The sequence below is a fragment of the Limanda limanda genome, chromosome 12 (genome assembly GCF_963576545.1).
Source record: "Limanda limanda chromosome 12, fLimLim1.1, whole genome shotgun sequence".
Classification (NCBI taxonomy): domain Eukaryota; kingdom Metazoa; phylum Chordata; class Actinopteri; order Pleuronectiformes; family Pleuronectidae; genus Limanda; species Limanda limanda.
This window is the reverse complement of record NC_083647.1, coordinates 13,322,455-13,349,219: the sequence shown is the minus strand read 5'-3', so window position 1 is coordinate 13,349,219 and position 26,765 is coordinate 13,322,455. Positions and strand designations below refer to the sequence as shown.

At 42.4% G+C, this 26,765-nt stretch overlaps 3 protein-coding genes across 3 annotated transcripts; 2 read left to right on the top strand and 1 right to left on the bottom strand.

Annotated features, from left to right (window-relative positions):
• Positions 1–3,220: 3,220 nt before the first annotated feature.
• arf6b (ADP-ribosylation factor 6b) lies at positions 3,221–5,494 on the top strand. The gene has a single exon (XM_061083045.1). It carries the CDS (start codon positions 3,937–3,939, stop codon positions 4,462–4,464), a length of 528 nt encoding a protein of 175 aa, XP_060939028.1. The 5' UTR covers positions 3,221–3,936; the 3' UTR covers positions 4,465–5,494.
• Positions 5,495–14,928: 9,434 nt separating this feature from the next.
• vcpkmt (valosin containing protein lysine (K) methyltransferase) lies at positions 14,929–16,417 on the bottom strand. Its single transcript, XM_061082752.1, has 5 exons — positions 16,149–16,417; positions 15,926–16,039; positions 15,735–15,807; positions 15,476–15,595; positions 14,929–15,363 (listed from the first exon to the last, which is right to left on the bottom strand). Exons 1-5 carry the CDS (start codon positions 16,403–16,405, stop codon positions 15,259–15,261), a joined length of 669 nt encoding a protein of 222 aa, XP_060938735.1. The 5' UTR covers positions 16,406–16,417; the 3' UTR covers positions 14,929–15,258.
• A 1,467-nt stretch (positions 16,418–17,884) lies between these two features.
• Positions 17,885–24,568, top strand: msh4 (mutS homolog 4). The gene is made up of 20 exons (XM_061083328.1): positions 17,885–18,128; positions 18,882–19,046; positions 19,146–19,309; positions 19,425–19,535; positions 19,757–19,872; positions 19,962–20,135; positions 20,245–20,417; positions 20,516–20,583; positions 20,778–20,852; positions 20,980–21,044; positions 21,137–21,306; positions 21,408–21,544; positions 21,701–21,804; positions 22,339–22,463; positions 23,030–23,230; positions 23,298–23,437; positions 23,521–23,649; positions 23,855–24,029; positions 24,111–24,199; positions 24,371–24,568. The coding sequence occupies exons 1-20, from the start codon at positions 17,885–17,887 to the stop codon at positions 24,566–24,568; spliced, it is 2,823 nt and encodes a 940-aa protein (XP_060939311.1).
• The last annotated feature ends 2,197 nt before the right edge of the window (positions 24,569–26,765 follow it).

The following is a 26,765-nucleotide window of genomic DNA, read 5'->3' as shown; positions in this document are numbered from 1 at the left end:
CCATTACCGTACCATTACAGTAGACAATTAAGTAATAGCCCCCATCCAGATTATTTGGAACCTGGTTGTGACACTCGACAGTCAACTCAATTCCCGCAAACATTGCCCAAAAAACCCGATTGCTTAGATACATGCTGCTCAACATCAGGAGAATACTTCCCCTTCTTACGTAGAAGGCAGCACAGGTTTTGGTCTTGTCATCTCACGCCTAGACTACTGCAACTCCCACCCGGCTGGTCTGCATGCTAGTGCCACGCAGTAGCTCGACTGCTCTTCAACGTACCTAGGTTCACTCACACTCGACGCTCCCTTCTCTTACTAGTGGCTGCCGCATCCACTTCAAGACACTATTACTTGCGTAAAGTGCTGCGAACAGATCGGGCCAAGTCTACATCCAGGACATAGTCCAACCTTACACTCCAACCTGTCTGCTCTGCATCTGCCAGTGAGCTTGCTGCTCCCTCACTGCAAGCTAACCACTCAACAAAATGACGACTGTTTTCTGTCCTTGCTTCCAAACGGTTGAATGAGCTCCCCATTGACATCAGGACAGCAGAATGTCCCACATCTTCTGCTGAAGCACCTTGGTTAAGAAGATGATGTCTATTAAACCAACGTCAACTCTGGTATTAATATTTAATATAATATAAAAAATAATACTATAATAATTCAGTTTAGTTGCAAAAGCAAACACTAATTTGACTTACTTGATTCTTGCTGTTCTGGGTTTGTACCCTCATGGTTGAACACATGGTTGGCACTTATCGTAATGTAATGTATGTAAAAGTTATCTGTAAGAGGAGAGGAAAACATTTGTGTATAAGTCAGTAATATGTGTAAATGTCACCTAACTTTCAACTGACCTTGAATCTACCTCTGTGTATGAAGGGTGCTTTAGAAATAAAATTGACTGGCCTTGCCTTATATTGTCTCCTGTTTTCAGTCATTTGCACTCAGCTGTAAACTGTTGACATCCAGAGGTTTGTCATTGTGTCCCCTTTGTGCGCCAAACACCCAGGTTTGACTCATTACTGTTCCCTGAAGACGAAACAATGTGTTGCTGCTGTCCTGCTGCATTGCACCATGATAAAAAAGATGCTTTAAGAAACAGCTCAGGAAGAGTCGCTTTACGGTAATTGCAGGTTCTATCCAGCTCGGTTTCTCCAGCTGCACGTTTGTGAAGTGTCAGTGAGTGAGATCCTTGCTTTGTGCGAACATGTGAAACATATAAATTGTCTGGTAATTTGTCATTGTGGTTCAGTGCTGGCAGGATAGCACAAAGATTATTTTAGTCAATGTAACCACATTGCATTAGTACGTGTAATGATAATATGGTAACAGGCGTTTAATCAAATTAAAGAAAATGCTGTGTATTCTCTATAAGAAGCACCAAAAAACATTTAGTCCAGTTTATTAAAGGTGAAATGTGTAGAATTGAATGGCATCTAATAGTGAGGTAATAGTGCAGATTGCAACCAAGTGAGCACTCTTCATCTCACCCTCACCTTCCAACTGTAGAAGCGACCTTCAGGTAAAGCAGTCCAGTCCAGTGTTAGGTGTCAGCTGCATGCACTGTGTGTTTAACTGGCAGCTGTACATATGGATGCAACTCAGGTCCTTACCACAGGGAGTCTCTGCTGGACTTTCAAACATTAACAACAAATGGTTGTATTGCAACTCTTAGATGAATACATGCTATGACAAAGAATTAGTTCATCATAAAATGTGTAAATAATCTCAGAGCAAAATAAAAATCCACCCAGATGGTGCAGAAAACTTTTTTTCCAAAACAAGAGAATCAATATGAAAGATTTGTCTGTGCAATTGTTGAATGAGGCCAATATAACTTTAAGAAGGTGTAATTCTAATCTTTGTCAAAATCTGAAGGTTTGCTTAATTCTTCCGGTTTAAGTCTGCCATATTGCATCAGTTTTGTAGAAAAGGGAAACTTTAAAGATTTGACATTTGGTAAAGGTAGGGCCGATGTTATTTAGTGTCATTAGCATTAATTTAATCAAAAAAACACAGACATTGTGAGGAAATATCAGCAATAGCTTCCATATACTTATATAAAAATATTATTCATAATTATAATAATTATTGTTTTTATTTGTATTATTATATTAATAATAAACTTTATTGCTATAGTACCTTTCATATAAGAAATGCAGCTCAAAGTGCTTAACATACAATGTAAATAAAAACATGTTCAACTGTAATGCCAAATACCCCGGGTTACAGGATGATGGTATGACGTTACTGTATTGTTTAACATTGCCTGTATCACGTCATGATAAATCAGCGTCTTGTGCCGCCCTCTTGGCATTTTGCACCCTAGGCAACCGCCTATTTTGCCAATGCCAGGAAACGCCCCTGCTGTGGCCCCTTGTATAGGGAGGAGAACCAGGAATCATCCCTAACTTTAAGTACCATGTAATTACCACAAGGGGGCGATGTTACCCTGTGTATTTATCACACAGCAATTTAAACGCTTCAGATGAGATATGAAACTAAAAACTAAAATATAATAACAATAACAATAATAATAATAATAACAATAACAATAAATCATCTCATATTAATTGTGGCCATTCCAAAGAGACACAAAGTAAAACACCCACCCACAGTCTTTGTGTAGAATAAAGCCTCATGTTGTATTCTAACATTGATTGCTGTTCTGTACACCAGTAAGTAAAGAACTATGTATGCGCAGTAATGAGGAGGTTCCGTGTATTTAATGACAGTGTGTGCTGTGCCGTTGTTTCCCCGGTGGGGGTCGTGCGAGCCCCGGGCGGAGGGAGCAGCAGCAGCAGCAGCAGCAGCGGTGGGAGCATCACCAGCTGAATGAAGCAGCCGCGGAGGAAGTGGCGGTTACTGCAGCTCCACACCTTTCCGGTGTAGCAGCGCCGCCACCAGCTCCACTTCCCCGGAGAGAGACGAGCTCTGGTGGGGTCATCGAGGCAGGAGGTGGAGACAGGAGGTAAGTCACCCGGCTTCACACGCAACCTTCCGCCCGTGCGGACCCGAGCCCGACGCGGTTCCGGCGCCGCTTGATTCTGTACCGTCGGATGTGAGCAGCTAACCGCCGCTAGCCACATAGCATACGCTAGCTTGCTAGGCAACCGAGCTAGCTCGTGTTAGCACGTCTTTAGCAGCCATGAGCGCTAGCCGGGTAATTTGGCATGCCTGACCCTCCCTCTCTCAATCTCTTCACAGGGGGACCAGCAGTGGGGTTTCACGCGTGGACGCGGGTGTTGCTGAGTCACCGGGGATTGTATTATTTTATTCCGGAGTGGACGCCCCCCCCCTTCCAGCTTCGGTACCTGGCTCGGTGGAGGAACCGCAGAAAGCTGCTTTTTCCTGCGGTGAAGAGAACAAGGGCGCAGCCGGCGAGGAGGACACAAGCGCCAGAAGGAAGTCACCAGTGCCGAGGCTTTCCTCCGGGCCTCTCTCTCTCTCTCACACACACACACACACACACACACACACACCGTGTCTGGTGTCTGACATCTGCAGCTTGGACTCACCACGGCCTGCGTGTGTGTCTGTCACGCAGCGTTGTGTAGCTTTTGGCCGAACACAATGAAAGTCAGGCAACACCTGCTGCCCAGTTGTTAGTGTGAACCGAGTCATGCTGTGTGCAGGCTCCTGACAACACGGAGCTGCTCTGATCATAGATGTCCCAGCACTTCACTGGATCCTGACCCACAGACTCTCCAAGACAAGGACCCCAAGTATTGTAAGGTGTAGACATGAGTGTGCAGTTTTGACACCCCCCCACCCCATCACCCCTAGATGCTCCCTCTAGTTATGTGTTCACATTTAAACCCTTAATCAAACTGAAGCTCTAGAGTTAAAGTGAATCATCAGCATCATCAGCACTGTATCTGACATTTTTCTCGTTAGGAACAAAGTATTTATGCACAAGAGTCCAACATGGGGAAGATGCTCTCTAAGATATTCGGCAACAAGGAGATGAGAATATTAATGCTCGGACTCGACGCCGCCGGGAAGACGACGATCCTTTACAAACTGAAACTGGGACAGTCTGTCACCACGATCCCCACGGTGGGCTTCAACGTGGAGACCGTCACCTACAAGAACGTCAAGTTTAACGTGTGGGACGTGGGAGGCCAGGACAAGATACGCCCCCTGTGGCGACACTACTACACGGGCACCCAGGGTCTGATTTTCGTGGTGGACTGCGCGGACAGGGACCGCATCGACGAGGCGAGGCAGGAGCTCCACCGGATCATCAACGACCGGGAGATGAGGGACGCCATCATCTTGATATTCGCCAACAAGCAAGACCTCCCGGACGCCATGAAGCCACACGAGATCCAGGAGAAGCTCGGGTTGACCCGCATCCGAGATAGGAATTGGTATGTTCAGCCCTCCTGTGCAACCACAGGTGATGGACTATATGAGGGCCTGACATGGCTGACCTCAAACTACAAATCTTAATGATTGAGTGCTGACTGTTTTAGGTCAAAACTGTAATAAAGTTGCAAGTAACAAATAACTTCTCAAACTGAGTATGGTTAAGAAAAAAGTTGATGATTTCCCCATTTATTTTTTAATACCTTTACCCCACGACTAATTTATCTTAAACTGGGATTTCTGGCTTACAGTTTGCTTTTGCTCTGTAGCAAGCTTAAATCACATTCTATGTTTTTTGAGGGGCTTGCTTGATGAATATTGGTCCAAATGTTAAAAAGCCACAGAGTTCACCGCCTTTGCCTCTTCTTTTTCCTGTTTTATATAATTTTTCTAACGGAGCGGAGGTTTTTATCTTTCTCGGACTGTGGCTTGTTTCAAAGTTCTCTGTTGCATTGAACTTGGATCTCTGTTCTCTTTCTTCCAAGGTGCGATCTTTCATGTCATGTAGCCTCCTTCGAAAGACTTTGACGCAGTACTGTGATGACAAATATTACTTCTCAATGGTATTGACAGCAGCAAGGGAAAAAAAAGAAGGGGGAAAAAAATCCATTGCTTAGATTTCATTGACATCAGAGGGAAAAAATGACTGACATGTTTCTTTAGCCCCCCCCACTCCCCTAATGTGGGCCATAGTTAACTGATTGACCTTTCTTGTCACGTCTTGATACCTAATTGTGCTGAATATTCAACAACTAGGCCTCCAGTAACTTAAACATGCTTGTTGGGATGCATTTTGAATTTTGGGTAACATGTAGTCGTTGACTCAATCTCTCCAAAGGAATGTCTTTCAGCTCTGAGCGCTCTCAATCTGATACCACAGTTGATTAGTCTCAGCATCGGGACATTATATGATAGCCTATATCTGTAGCATGAGTACGAAAGTACATTAACCCTACATCAGAGTCCATCTGTCGTGCAGTCAGAGGGAGCTGTGGACCGGTGAAATGTTGACTGACACCTTGTGTTGCAGCTCTTACTCCTATTTTGACTGAGGGGAACCATGTACAGAACAATGTCATTGTAATGTCTTATTAAAAAAGTAATTTTAAATCTTTTACGTCTCTGTGTTTTTAAGGATTAGAGAGTGTGCATAGTACGATCTGTGAGAGGACTATTAAAAAGTTTGGCAAAAAGTATAATAATAGTTTAATATATTAAAAAGAATAGTAGCTGAATGTATGAAGAGTAATTTAAAAAAAATGAGAGACTCAAGAATGCACATGGTTAAAAGTCTGCAGTGTTTAAGTGATGTTTAAAAAAAGAAAGGGTTTATGTCCTCCCTCAGTTGCCTCACCCACAAATAGGAAAATGTAGAAAACAGGAAGTCCAGCTGCTGGAACAACAGAGCCACATGACGGCCTGCATCAGACTCAGATGGGCAGTGAGAGAGATGATGTACAGCTGAATCGAGAATTCTTTTCCAATGTTGTATGTTGGTTGTGAGCCAGGGTGGAGCCCAGGCTGAGCTGCTGGCTGTTACTTCCTGAGTTTACTTTTGGTTGCGACTGGCAGTAAAACAAAACAAAAAGCAATTTGATTTTATTCAACAAGACTGGAAAAAAGATAAATGTCAGAGAAATTGCACAACGATGAAGAAGTCATGTTCTGTAAAATGCTGATAAATAATAGAATTCATTGAAACTGTTGGTGGGACCACTTTTTTACAGGAGCCACTCAAGCGTTTGAATAATGTAATGTAACATGAATACATTTCAATAACACATCTAAAAATTGTGACATCTTTTTGGTTTTGTGTGTCCCCCTGTTCTACTTAAATACTACATTTCTTCCTGGTTTGATTTTGCACAGCTATGTTACATTTTTCCTATCATTTGGTGTTTACTCCATTACAAGTTGATATGAGTTTGTCAGTTCACTCCAAGTGAATCAATCAGAGCCACTGCACCACTGAGTCATAGAGGAAGAATGTTTTAGTTTCCGTTGAAGCTGATTAACGCCTGTGTTTTCACTTCTAACAATGACTGGATTGATGGTGACAAGAAGCCTGACTTACTGTGTTTGGGGCTACAAAAGATTAGTTCGTATTATTCCACTGATTTAAGGATTTTATCTGTTCAGCGTCTTTTGCTCTGTTTTACACATTTACAGAAAAACTGCCTCTGGCGAGTTTGCATCTAAGTGTCTCTCATGCATACACCAAACAGATGTTTTGCAGCATTCGAGCTGTAGCCTTGTGTACACATGCGTGTGTCTGCGCCCACGGACCGTTTTGGGCCTTTAATCGTGGTGGCATTTTGCTCTGGAAAATCTGGTGCTTAGCAAGTTGCTGCAGAGGCCTCAGGATGTTTGCTTTAGGACCGCAGAGGTTTCCGACAGACGGGTCATGTGACATTGACAGATACGACTCCACAGCAATACGGAAGATGTTTCACACAACCTATGCACCATCGTGCAGCCTATAAAAAGAGGACACACGCACACACAGTGAAACTATTCACCACAAACAGTACAAGTGGAGAAGGTGTCAGAGCTGAAATCCTCCCATTCATCGGGGGCTTTCCATTAGACGCTGATGGCAGCTTAATTGGGCTGTAATGGCCCCTTTGGTTCCCACCACTTCATTTCAACCATATGATGGTCACAGCTTTATTGGGAGCAAGGACAGAAACTGTAAGCACGTTTTTATGACCTCCGCTCTGTAAAGATGAGACCTCCTGGCCCTTCTGTTGTGGCACCTTCCTGAACGGAGAGGTTAGGAAAGGTTTTCAGGTCATAGAAGGAAGCTCAGTAAAACGTACTCTGTGTAATGATTCTCATATTTCTCGCTTGTAAAGTGTCACACATTTGCAAAGGTGTGTTTTATTATCAAAGCAACATGAACTTTAATGCAGTGGTTCTCAAATGAAGGCCTTTGCACCTGTAGGGAAGCTTGACCCACAGCCAGGGGTCTGTGAAAAGTTTCTAGATTCATCTGTTACAATTGTGAAGGTGTATGGTATTCTGCGTCGACACAAGACTAAAATATTGACGTTTCCCTGGTGTTGTTCTGCAACGGGATAATCAATAACAAGGGTTGCTGACCCTGTTGTCTTTTCCAACGGCTGTTGTGCTGTTCTATTTTACAATGATTCAACTGTTTACATGTGTAGGAGACATATTGTTATTATCATATAAAACAATTGAGAACCTCTGCTTTAAGCTTCTCACGACAAGGCCGACATAATATTAAACCTTTTTTCTCTCAATTCACTGATGCCACAATACGAAGGCCAACTGCTGAAACACTTCCAGTGGTTTGCACAATAATGCGTGTGACAGATTTGTCTTAAGCGGCCGCTGCACTTATTTGTTGGGGCTGTCCCTATGACAACCGCCTGATGAGATCTCTGCCAGTGTGGCCTGGTGTTTTTGGTATCACACAGGTGACTGAGTGGGCTGAAGATTTTCCATTCAGTTCCTTTGCTGTGATTTATTTAAAAAAGGAAGAGAGGCCAGAAATCGAAAGAGTCTTTATGAGCCAATTTCTGCAATACTGGAACACACACGTAATTTTTCTTCCACTTTATCGCAATGATGGCTCACCCCTGTGAGTCAACCCAACAAAGATTTAAAAGAGCTCAGGATTAATTGTGCTGAGTGGCGTTATAGATTCACTCCTGATGTGCCGACAAAACCAGCCGGGGGTTATGTCTGTGGTTTTCAGGGGTGTGGTTTGTTTTCCTCACGCATCTTCACTTCCTCTTCACCCCAGTTTCAGAGTCAGTATTTTGAGCAGGTATAAGACAACGCTCACTTGTGACTGTGGGGCTGTGAGAACAGTCATTGCTGGGCATAATGTGGGCCTACAGCTCATACAGCGGCTACACCCAGCACGATAATTACTGGGGGATTTGTGTTGTGTGCAGACACACGCACGCTGGTGCACAGAGGCCAACACGGTTATTAAAGCGGTTTATTTATCTGGCGAATGGCAGGAGGAAACACCTACTCTGCAAGCCACAGTTCAGGGGCTGCTCCCCCTCAAGGACAGCAAAGCAGCCTCTTTGGTTACGAAACCTGTGTGTGTTCTCTGTGAGGTTAACTCCTCTGCACCTCCAGCAGCCTCCTCCACCCAACGGTTAACAATGAACTCACGCAGAGTTCCGAGTCAAACAGGTCCGGAAGTGGCTGCAAGTTGTCTCAGGTTTCCTGCTGAAAAAACACAGTAAACGCAACAGGTTGCCTTCACACAGATGCAAGCTTTTCTTTCAGTAGGTGTGACTGGTTTTAACTGCAGGTGTTTAAGAGTTTTTAAGTTTTCACATGGGGCTTCACTGCAGTGTGAACCCTCCCTGAAAAAAAAGCAAGGCTCTGAAGTCCGAGGTGCACTCTGGGCATCGGTCCAAAATACATTCCATTCGTATCTGCAACTGAAGGTCACTCGCTGTGGTGGAATTATACTTTCAGACACCAGAAAATGATTATAAAGTGTTAAAGAGTCCAGATGACACAGCCAATTTGTGTTTTTATGTATATATTAAGTGCTTGTACAAGTTTCAGCAGCTGATAATCTCCACTTGCTGTTTCTCCAACTTCCAGTCGAGGTCCTATTACATTTTTTTCAAACCTCATATATTTATATTACATGATGTGATAATGTGGATGGATCCACTTGAGGATTGCAGCTGTGTGAGAGTGGGAAATATTTTTGTCCCTGGACTCGTATGCTGTGTTTTTCCAGCTGTAACACTGAGTGTAAAGTGAATTGTGGCCGAATGACATCCATCGTACCTTCAGATGTAAGTAATATATCAGTAAAGGGAAGGGGGGGGGGTGGCGTTATATAGCTGATGCTGCAGCTCGAGTCCTCCTGAGTCTTTCGGCTGCATCTCGTCCCTGAATCAAATTGACATCCACTGCGTGTTTATGAGATCACTTGTTTGGTCACTGTATTTGCCAGAGGCTTACTCCTACAGGACACAGATCACTGACCTCAGCCCTGTGGCATCTGTTGTTTGTGTTTACACAAGTTCCTTGCAGAAACACCGAACTGTGATTTAGATGCCGCAGTGCACAGTCACTTAGAGTCCTTCACCCAGCTGCATTATCTGCCAGCCACATGGATTCACTCACACACAGTCTGACAGAATGATGGAGATCCATGCAAAGTAACCTCAGAAGGCTTCCTCTTCCTCCTCCTCCTCCTCTTCCTCCTCCAGCAGCAGCCTGCCAACGCACTGTCACGCTCCACGACCGACTTCATCTGTATATCCGACAAGATCACAGTAATTACAGTAGAGCCAGTGTTTCGAGTGACAGTGTGTCTGGATTAGACAGAGACAGTTTGGTAGGAAATCTCAGATCCATGGGAAGTGCTGCTGTTGCTCACTCACACAGACACACACACAGACACACACACACACACACACACACACACACACACACACACACACACACACACACACACACACACACACACACACACACACACACACAAACACACACACACACACACACACACACACACACACACAGAGTCCAGATTCAGAGTACTGAGAAGTAATGACTCAGGGAAAGAAATGCTACACACTCATGCTGCTGCCCTCCCCTCGGTGCTGGGCCACCACACGTCCTGATGATAACAAATGCACCACTGCACTGGAGCATGGCCTTCACAAGGAGGTTGGTATTTCTAGCAGTGTATCGATACGCTCACATTTTTATAGATGCCATGGTGGAGATAATCCCTCATTGATTATATACGTGGGTGTGTGTTTAGTCATTTATTGTACGTCTTTAGGGCCTTTTCCAGACGAGTAGATCTCATGTGATTTGTGGTTAGGTTAGTCATTAGGCATTAACTGGTCATGGTTAATGTTATGGATACAGTTTTCATTAGGCTGCCCACAATGAATGGAAGTCAATTCAAAGTCCAAACAAACATGTTTGTGTGTGTGCTTGTTTTTGATGCCTCTTTGGGACTTCAGATTTCATGTGTGAGGTCCTTGGTAAGGACCCCAACCCTAACCTCTTGCACTCTTATATTATGTATCACTTTCTTTTTTTCTGCATTTGAAAAATATAATTGTATTTATTTAGTTTTCTTTATAATGCAATTTTAACATCATGTTTTTTTAAGTAAAATATCTTTATTTTTATCTATATTATATGTAACGCACTTTGAGCTGCATTTCTTGTATGAAAGGTGCTATACAAATATAGTTTATTACTATAACCTAAACTGTTGAAGTACGGGTTGGGGTTAAGCATTTAGTTGGGATAGTTAAGGTGAGGGTAAGAGGAAAGGGAATACAGTTTACCAATGAATGTCCTCACAAACATAAAAGTACAAGGTTGTGTGTGTGTGTCTTTGTGTGTCCAGCACTCACAGCCAAATGCGACTTATCGAAGTAGTCAGTGTTAGTGTTTTGTTTATTGATAAATGTCATTACTCAAATTATGTTGAAGCAAAACTGACGGTAGTTTGTCTAATAGTCACTCATGTGTTTGAAAGCTGTGGCTATAATCTCATTGTGATGTTATTATCTCATTTAGGGGAAATGGAAGAAGGCAGCAAGTGTTCACAATATTATCACAGTACTGGGTTTGTGTCCCCTCTCAACTGCAGCACAGCTGTCTTAACAGCACCCCCGCCCTCCTCCTGTCCCCCTGCAGGGGGGTTGGTGTGAATGGCAGGGAGGGGGGGCAAGGGTGGAGCCAGCATTGTGTTTCTATAAAGCTGGTTGTCCCACCAGGCTTTGCTTCACTGGCACCGTACCAGCTCTTGCTTTCAAATCCACTGAAGAAGAGGGCCACCAGTTATTAGCGTGGCAGTGTCTCATTACTGGAGATGGAGATGGAGAGATGAGTGAAAACAACACTAATCACATGCTCTAGTTTTTGAAAAGCACCTCTGGCCTGTTGTCTCTTAAAGTTCAGCTTGTCGTGTGACAGAGAGAAGGGCCAGCTCTCTCTTTTTGCAGGATCAGAGGAGTCACACATTCACACAGCCCGCATTCTATAATTATTCAGCCCAGTTTGATGTCTATTCTTGAGCCACTCCCTGATAGTCAGTGAGGAAATGAGTCGCTCCTTTCTGGAACAGTGTCCCTCGGCTCCAGGCAGCGTGATGATGGCGACACAAAGGACCCTCTGTGTCACTTGGCCGTGATGCATCGGAGAGGAGCACACACCATGCAGGGCAGGCTGCTGGAGTCAGGCCCTCCTCCGTCCCATCTGCTTTGGAGAGGGGGGGGGCCTGCACTGCTGCACTGCTGCCTCATGTTATCTGGTTTTAAATGAACCTGCAGGGGGGGACGCAAGGGGGGTTCCTGCAGATGTGTTATGTGTAGAATGTGCAGACTGGATGAGTTTATTTCGCATGAAGCTCATGCATGGTCATAAAAATTCACCTCACACAATTTCATTATCCGTACTACAAAGAACCGGCAGTGTTGCAGTGGAGCTCCCTGCATGTTCATTCAGTTATACTGTTTCACTCCTGCTGCAGGTTTTCCACACAGGTAAGAGTTCTATCCACTAACAGCACCATCTGTTGGCAGAAAAAAACCCTATTATTTCGTTCAGAATTTATATTTATAAGGGAAATACATATTTTCATCAAATGAGAGAGAACTAGATATATGATGGAATCATATAGTAATAAGATGTCAGCCTCAAATACACAGGTGAGCTTGACTTCACAAATATCTGTGAATGGTTAATACTTTATCATTAGATTTTTACATGGCAGACAAAAGAACAAACCAACTACTGTTTATGAGTCCATTTCTATTTTTTGTTTTGATGTTCTGCTTGCATATATATATATATATATATATATATATATATATACTTGAAGTATCAAAAGTATAAGTACCTCCTGAGAGTAGCTTATTCCCTAATGCATCTGTCAGCAACATCATTAAACCCAAAAAATGCTATTTTTTGTATAAATATAAACTTATATATATTTCTTTATTTTGAAGTTCATGTCTCTCTTTTTTTGTGCACTTTTGTTTGTTCACTATTTCACTGACATTGTATTTTTGTGCTAGTTGAGAAAACAGCTAACAGATTCTTTGAGGGAAAAAAAGGAAAATGAAACCCATTCTGTCTGCATGTTTAAAGCACATTTACCACATGATAAGTAAAGAATGCCTACGCTCAAAATCGACTGTGAAGTGTATGGGAACATTACAGCGACGCCACTGCTTCACTGTGGGCTGTCCTCATTTATTCCCTGCATTCCCCTGTAGTGGTAGCCTAATTATCCAACCTCAAGACTATAGCTACACAACTTTAATTATCTCTGACGTTTGAGGCGGAAGAAAACACCAGAGAGACAGAGAAATAGATTCTGAAGGATTTGACTGGGAGTGCTTTGGGACGACAGAGGGATACAATTTTAACATGAAACATAGAGCTCGCCCTTACCCCTCTAATCTTCACAATAACCCCTCTGGGACCTGTCCCTACCTACTGGGGGACACAGACTTGAAACCGGCTGTGAGGCAAATTAATTAGCTCGTATTATCCTGGTCAAGGCCAGAGGAGACCTTAAGAGCAGGCTGATACCGGTGTGGCCTTCCAGCTGATCCACGCAGAGGTGGGAGTAATTATATTAAATGATCCTCTGCAGGTGTTTCTAATGTCTGTTTTTAAAAAGGCTCTGAGGCATTATCACTGACCGAAGCCTGAAGGGATACGTTCATCAGAACTATGATTCACCCCAACCACACCTCAGTGTTGCTCCAGTAAACATTTCATAATCACTGTTGGGACATTGGTGTATTATTAATCTATTCGTTGGCGCAGGACGTTTTTGAAATATTGTGCATGAAAGTGCTTTTTCTGAAGCGCATTGGATGACAGCTCTGATCTTTTATGTGAAGGATGGAATGTGGAGTAACTCATATGCACAATAAACTAGAATGGCCTTCAGGAGAGCTCATGCAACCGCAGAGGCCCAACACTCCCCTTAGATTCATAAATTGAAGAACACAAGGTTAAAGAATGTGATAAAAAAATTCCTGGATCTGCATTATAAGTTCAAGGGTTCTTCCTTGACCGTTACATGTAAATCGTTTGAGTAGTTTTTGCGTAATCCTGCTGACAAACAAACGAATCGACAAACAGACAGTGATGAAAACATAACTTCTGTGGTGGAGGTAATAACCTTCTGATTATGATCAGAGGCGTTGCTTCCATTCAAATAAGACATATTTTCTACGTTATTTTATCTAGGCTTTTGATTTGATTGATTGGAATTTAATTTAATTTATTTGTATTTGTATAATTATGTCTTTATTTACTTCCATTTATTCTTATATTTTTATATATGTATTTTTTTTATTATTTTATTTAATCTTATTTAAGTTATTTAATTTCTGCCTCTTTTTCTTTACCCTGAGTGTTTGATTGTGGGTTGGGGGTGTTCATAAACGTTTGTATGTTTATAAATGTTTGAATGTATCTTTCTTAAATGTAAAACTCAATAAATATATTGTTAAAAAATATATATATACATTTTCTTTTTCATGGGTCTGAGGCAACGTGTCGCCACAGATGTTTCCTGACAAGATCATCATTTCATGCAAGTTATCTTTCTACTCCTGGATCTCTACAGAGAAATACAAGAGATGTATCTTACAATTATGTTTGATAGATAATCAAAACTTGTTTCCCCATCATTCTACTATAAAGTGATCAGAGTATTTAATGGGAGCTTCAGTGTTAACCCCACCCCAGCCAACATCAGCAGAAACATTTTGATTTGGTCGGAGCGTTGGAGGCCACCCTGCTCATTACACTACAGCTCCACTGTGTAAACAGAGTGCAGCATGAAAGGCGGTGAGGGGCCCCTGCATGCCGGTGGGAGTGTGGGGCGTACTTCATGGTTTATCTCTGAAAAACAGCCGTAATCTTCCAGCTAATCTGGAGCTTGGGTGGGAATTCCCCTCGCATGGAAGGCCGTAGCTATCAGAAACAATTCTGGCTTAATTCTTTTTTTTATGTGAGTAATCCAACGTAAATATATATAGATTGAGAATGTTAGTGATTATTTATTTTCCCATCTCACTTGAAGGGTTAATCATTTTAATATTGTCCACATAATATAATATATTCAGTTGCACATTTTTTAAGCGTGGCTTGAATATTAGTGATCTAATAGCAGTTTTATGGCACTGGTTTAACATTTGGACTTTTGGATTTTTAAACAACTGTCTCCCCCTAGTGCTCCAAATGGGAAATGTCGGGAATTTATATACCTCATTCACAAATCTGACTGCAGTTTATCAGTCAGTAGTTACTCCTTATTTGAGAGGGTCTCCAGAACATGTGCGAATCTTTTCTACTTTTAATAAACATACGATGTGCATATTATTATCACCCACCAAATAGTGTATATTATGAACTATGGATTATGAACAACAGAAAAATGGCAGAGCTCATGCGTAGTCAAGTACTTTTTTCACGTTTTAGTTGAGTGAAGTTAATTGAGGTGTTAGGTCTGAATCGAGGAAGGAGTAGAGACCCATCCACATCTTATTGAGTGACTTCTGCAGGTTGAACACCTCATTTTTATTAAAGACAATCCCCCTGTGTGACATGTCTGTGCTTGCACATGGGCCACGTGGCTGCCATCTGCTGTACCTTCACAGTCCTGCAACTACACAGACCAGAGAATCTGCTTGATAATATCATGTATTTAAGTAATTTAATTCTTACATTGGGATCTTCTTCTTTTTTCATTCCAATCAAATACCAGGACGGTATTCACTGATATATTAAAAAATATTTAATGATTAAAAAAATAATGTAGAAATGAGGATACACTGAAAAGTCTACCCACACACAAATTCAGCAGATAAACTTTCAGATTTTTTTCCGGATGTGCAGGATGTGGATGTCTGGACTGCTGAACTCCGGGTCTTGTTTGTCTGAAGGGATCTTCTCAACCCTGAAGTGTTGTTCCAGCAACTAGAAGATGACACAAAACACCACAGGGACTCAAGAGCTGACAACTTGCTAAAATGTATATTTATTTATTTGCTGGGATTAACAAATTGAAAATACACTATTTGATGCTCACCTCAAAAAATTGCCTCTCCACTTGTGGGTTGCCGCCCTCGGTGCGCTGCTCATAGCAGCAAATGATGCAGGTGTCGGATCCGGAGAGAAGCTTTAAGGTTTCCACCAGTGGAACAATCGACTATGGAGGAATAAGTGAGTCACAATGAGAAAAAAAAATGCACAACACTTATGGTTTGTTCTTTCTTTAGAATTATGATAATGATGGTGACATCTTGCAGAGCCAGTGGAACTGAAAGAAGAAAACTGGAATAAAATACCTGCTCATAATAGATGCAATCCGCCATGAGGACATAATGTGGAGAAGGCAAGAAGTCAGACACATCTTCACCCCTATGAGGAAGGAAATCATACCATTACCAGTTTATTTCTTACTATAGGTTAAACATGCCGCCTGGATGTACCTTTATGAAAAAAATGCAACAGAATATAAAATAGGAAACATACAAACCATTTCAGTACCTTGGCAGTTACGGATCCACTGCTGATGTGAGCCTGGTTCTCCTGGATGTTCACTCGCAGGAGGGTCTGCAGATCCTCCAGGTCTGTCACAGTCACCTGAGCTCTGTGGGAATTAAGATCTATTATTGATCGTGATCAGTTAAAGGAATTTCTGCAAATCAATAGGAGCAGATGAATGTGTAGCTGGACCCACTGACCGCTCCTCCTCTCACCCTAGTGTCGCTGCCATCAGACCCACCACTCCGGTCCCAGCTCCCAGCTCCAGCAGCCTCCTGCCGGCCCACACGTTCACTCCTCCGGACGGATCGTGAAACTGTTTCGTCTCTAAATATTTGGCGAGAACAATGGCCGCGTCCCACACCACACAGCCTACATCCCCCAGGTAGCACTGCTTCACTTTCAGGGCACAGCCGTCGTTCTTCTCGATTTCTCGCACAAAATATTCATTTTCATTCGCGTCCGCCGCCATGTTGGCCCGGGCAGGAACTTGAAGGAGGGTAGTTCCGGTGTGTGTTCATCTTCAGAATAAAAGCATGGCCTCAAAACAGCTGTGGAGCATGACTAACAGGGTGAAAGACAAATTAAAGTCTTTTTACTACAGAATAATCTCTACCTAACAAGCAATTTCAACTGTTTAGTACAGTGGCCCAGAAGTGCAGATCTACAAATAAGAAAGCATAACAGAAGATTCAGAAAACACAACAATGGCACAATTCACATATTCATAACAAGAAAACTAAATTGCGAAATCGAACGACAGATCGCAAAACAGGACAACAAATAAGAGGGTTTTACACAATACCAAATAAGAAAACACAACAGTTTATTATTTCTAACAGAAAAAGGAGGTACCTGTTATTGTCAAAGCTTGTTGTTGATTGGATGAAGGGGCACTTTAGGGCCACCGTAGTTTTGAGATATAAATATGGATTTTCAGTGTGTCTTATAAAGTGAAATTTAATATTTTAGTAGAGGCTTCAAAATAAGGCAGCTGGGTTTTCTGCCTCCTCCCTGCACTGTATATTATTTGTTGTTTTTTCTGTGTATTTAAAAAAAATTCTGCGAAATAAATGTATGCTAAATTTCTAATTGTTGATTTCCATTTAATTGGTGGATATCTGTCTGTGCTGAAGTAGACCAGAACTTTTATTTAAGTATCTGTGGATTCCATGTCAAGTGACCAAATGACTATATCTATCCCAATATGTACTTACCACACTGGATAATTAGAACATACCTCTTAATATTCGATTTTAGTCGTTCCTCGAATTGAAATTAATATTTTTTATAGAAAAATAACGTTTTTTTTCCAAACCTTCCATGTCAAGTGATCCAGTTATTCTATATATATCCAAACTCGTATCATTAAACTGCATAATTAGAACAAACCTCTTTGCATCAGATGTTAGTGCTTCCGTTTAATATTAATATTTTTGTAGAAAATTCATGTTTATCTTCCCAATCCATTCCATGTCATGTGACCCAGGGGATCTAAATCAAAGCTGAATTGTGATATTACACTTGGCATTTAGGATATACCTCTTCATAAAGCATTTCAGTCCTTCTATTTTATTATTTATTTATTATAAAAAGTCAGCAGTTTGTTTTCAATAGCTTCAATGTCATGTGGCCCAGTGACCCCAAATCAATGCCAGCTTGTTTAACTACTTTTGACAAATAGAACAAAGCTCTTTATATTGGATTTAAGTGCTTTTTCTGTTTTATATTAATGTTTTTTGGGGGGAAAATTTAATAAACTTAAATAGCTTCCATGTCACGTGACCCAGTAACCACACTAATGACGATAAACATGCGCAGCGACACCTGCTGGCGGCGGGAATTTGCACCATCATCATGCTAACATTGGACAAGTAAATGCTAAGCTAACAGAGGAACTTCTTCTTCTTTCATGAGTTGGACGCCATTCCTCCATTGACCAGTTTGTAAGATGATTCGCAGCAGCACCGAGGAGGTGACACCCGGCGGGGACGCCTCGGACAGCGGACAGACCTGGGCGGCGTCCCCGGTGAACAGAGGCGGACCGAACGAGACCACCTCACACGGTCCCCGCTCCACCTCCTCCACCTCCTCCGGCTCGTCCCGTCAGAGTTTAGATGGAGGCGGCTCGAGCTCCGGCCCCAGACCCACACTACCCACAACCGGCCCAGGTAAACTAATGGAGGAGTTAGCCGGTAGCTAGCATTAGCATGAAACCGTCTCCTGGAGGGATGGAGCCAGAAAGAGACCACAATGTGTGAACAATTCAGTGTCGGGATGAAGACATTTGTCTATGTTTTGACGGAATTCATTTTCTATATTCATAATTGTTTAAATAACTTGGAAAATTCCAGATTCACAACAAGAAATGGATGGACTCCAGACCAAGTGTTAAACCTAAAACTCTTGAACTACATCAATCTTTCTTTCTTTTGTTTGTGTTTATACTAGGGGCTGGGCAATGAGGCCATACGAATGTCATATCAGTCGATGTTGATAATTATGAATTTATTAAAAATCATATTAAATCACATTATTATATCTTCTAAGTTTAAGGACTAATGAGAACTTTTTTATATTGCTATTGATGAAATTTATAGATATTGTTTTACTGCCCAGTCCTAGTTTATACTGTAATTGTGTATGAGTAATGAACAATAAAACTTCAGGTATCCATCCATCCCTTATCTATACCACTTATCTTTTGAGGGTCACATGGGGGCGGGAGCTAATCCCAGCTGCTGACCTTGGGCGAGAGGCGGGGAACATCACAGGGCTGACAGATAGAGACAAACAGTCATTTCATTTTAAAATATCAAGTATCTATAGTTTGACTTTCAAACGATAACAGGGACACGTTTGTTAGACGGTCTGACTTGTCTCTGGTCAGCGCACTGCAGTTGTATTTAATGACAAACGCCCTCTCCTTGTATTTCCCTGCAACATAGGTCAGTTTCCTCATGGCGTCACGGGGGGGAGGATAAATCCATCAGTGTTTGCAACCACCTCGGACAGCTCCTCCTTCCGCAGCCATGTAGGAACACCCGGACTGAGAAGGACCCCTGGGGCCGCAGGCACACATCCTGCACAGACACCACTTACTGATCACACTGGTACTTCTTAAATTATCTGTAGAGTTAAGTGAATAATTAGCTGAGGCAGAGTTTCTCATTCAGTTTGCTCTCATTCAGTTTGCTCTCCTTTTTACACAGCAACAAGTTGCTCCTCTGCCACTCCAAACTCTGCGGCCTCTGTGATTGTAGCAGTGGTTGAAGGGCGTGGTTTGGCTAGGGGAGAGATCGGCATGGCCAGTCTCAACTTGAAGTGTCCAGAGCTCGTACTTTGTCAGTTTGCAGACACTGGGACGTATGCCAAGGTAATCCATTCATTAAATATACAATAAACTACTATATTTCATTATCCCTCAGCACTCAGAACTGACTGACACAAAGGAAATGTATGTCACAAACACGGATCCCTCTTTTTTTAAGGTCATAACCAAGATTCACATCCTGGTGCCACTGGAGATACTAATGCCAGACACGGCGAGTGAGAAGGGAAAAGGGACCAAGCTGTTCAAACTCATCACTGAGAACTTCCCGGTACCAAACCACAATAGTTGTTATCAGTAAAACACCATTCTTTCTAACAAATACCCATTTTAACACAGACACTCACCCACTAATGTCTCCTTTCATCCACTCACTCATTTACTCATTCTTACATTGAATTACCGTTACCTGGTTAAAGTGTATCCCATCTGTTGACATTGTGTGTCTATGGTGTGAGGTAATATCTTCATGTCTCATTCATGTTCTGTCAGTGTGTCGCTTTCACTGCTATCCAAAGGAAGTATTTCAATGAGAGAAAGGGACTGGAGTACATTCAGCAGCTGTGCGCTCCAGAATTTGGCACAGTCCTCATGGAAGTGCAAGCTAAGTACGCCACTGTTTACAGTAATCCATATAAATAGTTATACTGTGGCACTATACAGTCTTTTACCGTCTTGCGTCACGATATTTCCCCAGATATTATTGCCTGGCGGCTGCAGCTGCTTTGCTGAAATACTTAGAGTTCATCCAGAACTCTGTCTATGCTGCCAAGTCTCTTAAAGTGAGCTTTAAAGGGAGTGAGCAGACGACCATGATAGACTCAGCATCTGCCACTAACTTGGAGCTGGTGGTCAATAACAGAGACCACAGGTATGATGAAAAGTAATGGCAGGGCCGTGAGAGAGTTGTACTTATATGTAGTGTGTGTGTAATGACAGATAAATTCAGTGTTCCTCTGTTGTTGCTTCTCTGGATACAGGAGCGAACATTCTCTTTTAGGAGTGCTTAACCACACAAAAACCCCCGGTGGTGCTAGAAGACTACGCTCCAACATTCTGGAGCCTCTGGTCGATGTGGACACCATTAACATACGACTGGACGCTGTACATGAGCTGCTACAGGACGAGGATCTCTTCTTTGGCCTGAAAAATGGTCGGGAAGAAGCACAATCAGTTTTCAATCACATATTAAATATTGTTATCTGAGCCCAAGACAAGGGATTTGAATATCTGTTCTTCTACCCCCACCAGCCATCGGTCATTTCCTTGACATTGACCAGCTGCTCTCGGTTCTCGTTCAAATCCCAAAGCAGGAAACGGTAAGTACTGCACTTCAATTAGTCATGAGGGCAGAGGAGGGTTTCATTGCAGTGGAATGTCCTCACGTGTATGAGGGAATTCATGTACTTCAAAATGCTGAACTAGCTAAAAGGCACAAATTCAGCACACTTCAAGTATTGTTCTGTCTTTTTCTTTTTGCACACTTCACATTGTCAAATCAATTTTTCTACAGGTTCAGGTTGCTGAAGCAAAGATCACACATGTCATTCAGCTGAAACACACATTGGATCTGGTGCCAAGGTTAAGGGTCTGTACATGTTGGTGTATGACATCAGTTCAAAATCATCCTACTGTCATTTATTAAATGGGAAGAAAGCTGTTTACTCTTCCTTTCACTGTTACTTAGTTATTATAGAAATGCTAACTCCTCTCAGATGGTGTTGAAGAACTGCAACACAGCTCTACTTAAAGCCTACAGCACCTCACTTGAAGACACCAGGTACTGGACCTTCTGCCTGCGATGTAAAGTAACTAATTGGAAACTGTCTACACAAGACTTTCACTGTGTGTTTCTGTTTGTGTCCACCTCAGGTTTGACTTGATCCTAGAGCAGATTAAGACAGTGATTAATGACGACACGACCTACCTGAAGGGGAGTCTGAACATGCGCACTCAGAAGTGTTACGCCGTGCGCCCCAATGTCAACGAGTTCCTCGACATTGCCCGCAGAGCCTACACTGAGATAGTGGACGACATTGCCGGTGTTTTTTCTGGCTGTTAAGCAGATATGGTTGTCTTTTACAGTGATTGTAAAAAGTATGCATACGTCAAAAGGCCCATTAACTATCATCGTGTTCCCCAGGGCTAGTGAACCAAATGGGGGAGAAATACGGCTTTCCAATGCGAACCAGCTTCAGCACAGCTCGAGGATTCTTCATCCAGATGAAGCTTGAAGGTGTGCTTCTGCCTGGAGGGAACCTGCCTCCAGAGTTCATCAAGGTACGGTCCAGCACAGATTCACAAAGAGACCACAGACCAACAGATTAACAAAGAATGCTGAACAGCAGCTTTGAATGAAGGAAGCTAAATTTCCCCTACAGTGGTCATAGTCTTTGAATCACAGAATGAAGAGTGTTTCATCACTTGTCACCTCAGGTTTCCAAGCACAAGAACAACTACGGCTTCACCACCGCAGACCTGATGAAGATGAACGACCGCTGCGAGGAGGCCCTGAGGGAGATCTTTCACATTTCTTATGTGTGAGGAAATCATGATCATGTGACTCACAAACACGCACAATAATTTACCGAACACGTTTCACTGTACCGTATGTTTAATGACTAACAAATTGATTTGTACAGAGGCTGTCCTCGTCTGCACAATTTCTTAGCTGCGTAATCACAGTATTTCTTTGAATAATTGATTAGCTCATTTAGTCTGATCAATTATTTGTGCGGTATTATTTCCCACCATAGATGGATGTGATTATGCAGAGGTCTTAAAATGTGGAGCCTATTCATTTTACAAGTATATTTGAAAGTTATTCGGTTGCGAGAGATGTGACGACCATATAACACATAATTATTCTCCACAAAGAACACAGAAATTATCTACTACTGGAAAAAGACCAAAATAATCAATTATCAGCTCATTCATTAAAGATTGGTTAAGTTTCATCTTGTCAAACCTGTTGAAATCGATTTTTATACTCCTCTTTTGTCCACCAGAGGTTGCTCTATGTTTGCCCTAATCTCTCCAGTGCTTTTCGCCTGTTCTCACCTCTCTCTGTGCAGGGTGATATGTCAACTGCTGAGCACCGTCCACGAGCACATCCACTGCCTGTACAAGCTCTCTGATGCTGTCTCCATGCTGGACATGCTGCTGTCACTGGCTAACGCTTGCACCATCTCAGACTATGGTAAACTACTATGGCAAACTTTGCTTTTGTCCATCAACAAGTCAGTCAAACTGTGAAATGAACCTTGGGGTGTGATCTATTGACTGAGGGAGTACTGTGTGCACATCAGGCAGGAAAGGTGTCCGCAGAGCTGGCTGCTCCGCTGGTTTCTTTTTCTGTGTGTGTGTGTTGTGGGCAGCACCAGCCCGATCAGCCGCGTGGGTGGGGAGCGCTGGCCCTCAGCTGTCTGAAAGCGTCTCTCCATAGACACGTGCTGACTGCCTGCCCCTTTCCATCGCTGCCAGTTGTTCTCAGATCACCCTCGTTACATAAGTGTGCACTGGTGCGCCGACAACTCTTCCCAGCAGAGGAGCTAGCTGCATTTAAACACTGCACACTCATCTGTCAGAAATACGTTATTATACTGTGAAATCATAAATGAAATCAAATACTGTAATTTGGTATGTATTGTACCCAGAAATGTAATTAGTTACAGTATATAGCTTTTTTTATGATATAAACAAAGAACTAATCAATCAAGTTAATTTTTTATTGATTTGTGTTTTTTTTCCTGCTGTGTCTGCCAGTGCGTCCCGAGTTCACAGACACTCTGGCAATAAAGCAGGGTCGTCACCCCATACTGGAGCGAATGGCTGGACAGCAGCCCGTATCGAACAATAGCTACATCTCCGAGGGCAGCAACTTTGTCATCATCACTGGACCCAACATGAGCGGCAAGTCCACCTACCTCAAACAGGTGGCGCTGTGTCAGATCATGGCTCAAATAGGTCAGCAGCAAACCTTTCAGCATCACACAAACAAACAAATGTTTACTTTTAACTTTTTTGAGTAAATCTCCTTGCATCATTGTTCCAGGATCTTTCGTTCCGGCAGACTACGCCTCATTTCGTGTTGCTGATCAGATTTTTACCAGAATTGGTGTCGACGATGATTTTGAAACTAACTCTTCCACTTTCATGTTGGAAATGAAGGAAGTATGTTTCTTTCTTTCATTATATCTATATGTATATATAAGAAAACATAAAATTATCATTGACTATACAATTCCTCCCCAAAGATCTCTTACATCATCCACAATGCAAGTGACCAGTCCCTGATCATCATAGATGAGTTGGGACGTGGTACCAGTGCTGAAGAGGGCATCGGCCTCTGTCACTCAGTGTGTGAGTTCCTCCTCGGTCTCAAGGTGAGGTATTTGCCATTGTTGTCATGTAGCCACTCCTTTCGCTAGGATAAAAACAACTGACAAATTAGATGCCTGCTGTTTGAATTAATCATTTTACGTGTCATTATCTGATGTGGAACACCTCTTAGGTCAACAGTAAAGCAGAAATACAAGACTAGTGCACATTGCCTTGTGTTTTAATCTTCAAGGCGTGTGCTGTTTGCAGGCGTTCACCCTGTTTGCCACGCACTTTCTCGAGCTGTGTCAACTGGAGTCTCTTTACCCAAACGTGGAGAACCAGCACATGGAGGTTCAGCACACGCGCAGTGTTGACACTGACGATGAGAGTGTGGTGTACACGTATCTGCTGAGTCGAGGATGCTCGGAGGAAAGACACTATGGTACAGAATTAGTGAAATCAAAGTGCCATTCTGTTGAAATTGGTTATAAAAAAGTAAAATAGCTTGTCTTTGCTTTTCTAGGTCTGAGAGCAGCTGAAATGACTGCCCTCCCTTTAAGTTTAATCCAAGAGGCAAAGATAATAGCCTCTAATGTCAGCCAGCAGCTCTTGGTATGTTTCACAAATATCACACGTTTTCTCTTTTACCAGTTTAATTTAATATAAACCAGTTTTTGGCCTCTGGTGACAGATGGCACTCGTGTTTTATTTGTTCCATAAATAATCCTAGTTAATTTCAGAGAAGTGCTGGACAAGACCCTAGGTGTGTCATTTATCTTTCAGGCCAAACATCATAGTGATCCAGAAACACAGAGGCAGAGAGCTGTGTACCACCTGGCCACTCGCCTCCTGCAGGCTGCCAGGAACTCCAGACTGGACCCAGACAGCCTGCGCATGTATCTGAAAGGCCTGAGGAAGCAGTATGAGGCAGAGCTGCAGGCCGCAGAGCAGCCAGAGTCCATGGACACAGAGGAGGAGTGACTGACTCAGCTTTACAGAGGGGAGGGACGGGGAGACAGCACGTCACTGGGCATTTATTTATATTGGCTGGATTTGAAGTTAAAATAGATTTATCTGTAAGCCAATGGCCATGTTTGTTGCCATTATTACAATTCTAACAAATGTAGTATTAAAAAAAGAATTGTATGTTTTATTATTTGCATAAATTAGCTCTTTTGTGTATATCTGTCTTGTATAGCATATTTTTTCAACCACTCGTGCAGCATCGCATGCGGTTAGCTAACACACTGTCACTGGTGTGTCTGGAAAGAGGGGAGCCAGAGAATATATGCTTCTTACATAAAAGAAAAATCAATGTTCAGGTTTGTTCAACAAGCTCCTTCAGCCAGGGAGAAATTGTCATTACCAGTTATTGTCCTGGGTGTGTTTGTGTTTTTCAATAAACAAGCAAGTAAAGCAATTGTTTTCAAATCAATTAATCAATTGAATATTTGTTCAAGTAGTCCCTTAAGCTAACAATTATTTTTCAGTTTCTTTTTTAAAATAATTTTAGGTTAGTGGATTAATCCTTTGTTATCCAATCAATCCAAAAACCATAACTTCTACAGTTAATGTTTTATCGGGTTAAAGGCCTGAAAACGTTATGGGCCATTATTTCGAGATCTTGACTCAGCATGTGGGTACCTGGGACTGCGCACCTGCTATATTAAACTGCAGTAGGCTACTGAGCTGTACCTAATAAATTGGTAACTAAGTGTCTATTCTGTGTACAGGACTGTCTCAGAAAATTAGAATATTGTGATAAAGTTCTTTATTTTCTGTAATGCAATTAAAAAAACAAAAATGTCATGCATTCTGGATTCATTACAAATCAACTGAAATATTGCAAGCCTTTTATTCTTTTAATATTGCTGATTATGGCTTACAGCTTAAGAAAACTCAAAAATCCTATCTCAAAAAATTAGAATATTTCCTCAGACCAAGTAAAAAAAAGATTTATAACAGCAAAACAAAATCAAACATTTGAAAATGTCCATTAATGCACTCAGTACTTGGTTGGGAATCCTTTTGCACGGATTACTGCATCAATGCGGCGGGGCATGGAGGCAATCAGCCTGTGGCATTGCTTAGGGTTCATGGATGCCCAGGATGCTTCAACAGCGGCCTTTAGCTCATTTGCATTGTTGGGTCTGGTGTCTTTCAGCTTCTTCTTCATAATACCCCACAAATTCTCTATGGGGTTCAGGTCAGGGGAATTGGCAGGCCAATCGAGGACAGTAATGCCATGGTCAGTACACCAGTTACTGGTGGTTTTGGCACTGTGGGCAGGTGCCAGATCATGCTGGAAAATGAAATCCTCATCTCCATAGAGCTTTTCAGCAGACGGAAGCATGTAGTGCTCTAAAATCTCTTGGTACACAGCTGCATTTACTCTGGACTTGATGAAACACAGTGGACCAACACCAGCAGCTGACATGGCTCCCCAAACCATCACTGACTGTGGGAACTTCACACTGGATTTCAAGCAACTTGGATTTTGCTCCTCTCCAGCCTTTCTCCAGACTCTGGCGCCTTGACTTCCAAATGAAATACAACACTTGCTTTCGTCTGAAAAGAGGACTTTGGACCACTCTGCAACTGCCCAGTGCATCTTTTCCATAGCCCAAGTCAGACGCTTCTTCCGTTGTCTTGAGTTCAGAAGTGGCTTGACCATGGGAATACGGCTATTGTAGCCCATTTCCCGGACACGTCTGTGAACAGTGGCTTTTGATACCTGGACTCCAGCTTCAGTCCACTGTCTTTGAAGCTCCCCCAAATTCTGGAAGCGACCCTTCTTCACAATGCGGTTAAGGCTGCGGTCATCTCTCTTGGTTGTGCAGCGTTTCCTGCCACATTTCCCCCTTCCAACAGACTTTTTGTGGATGTGCTTTGAAACTGCACTCTGTGAACAGCTTGCTCTTTGAGAAATTTCTTTTTGTGTCTTACCCTCCTGATGGAGGGTGTCAATGATGGTCCTCTGGACAGCAGTCAGATCAGCAGTCTTCCCCATACTTGTGATTTAGTTTACTGAACCAAGCTGAGTGTTTTTCAAGGCTCAGGAAACCCTTGCAGGTGTTTCGAGTTAATTAGACGATTCAAGTGATTAGTTGAATACCCTACTAGTATACTTTTTCATGATATTCTAATATTTAGAGGTGGATATTTGAGTTTTCTTAAG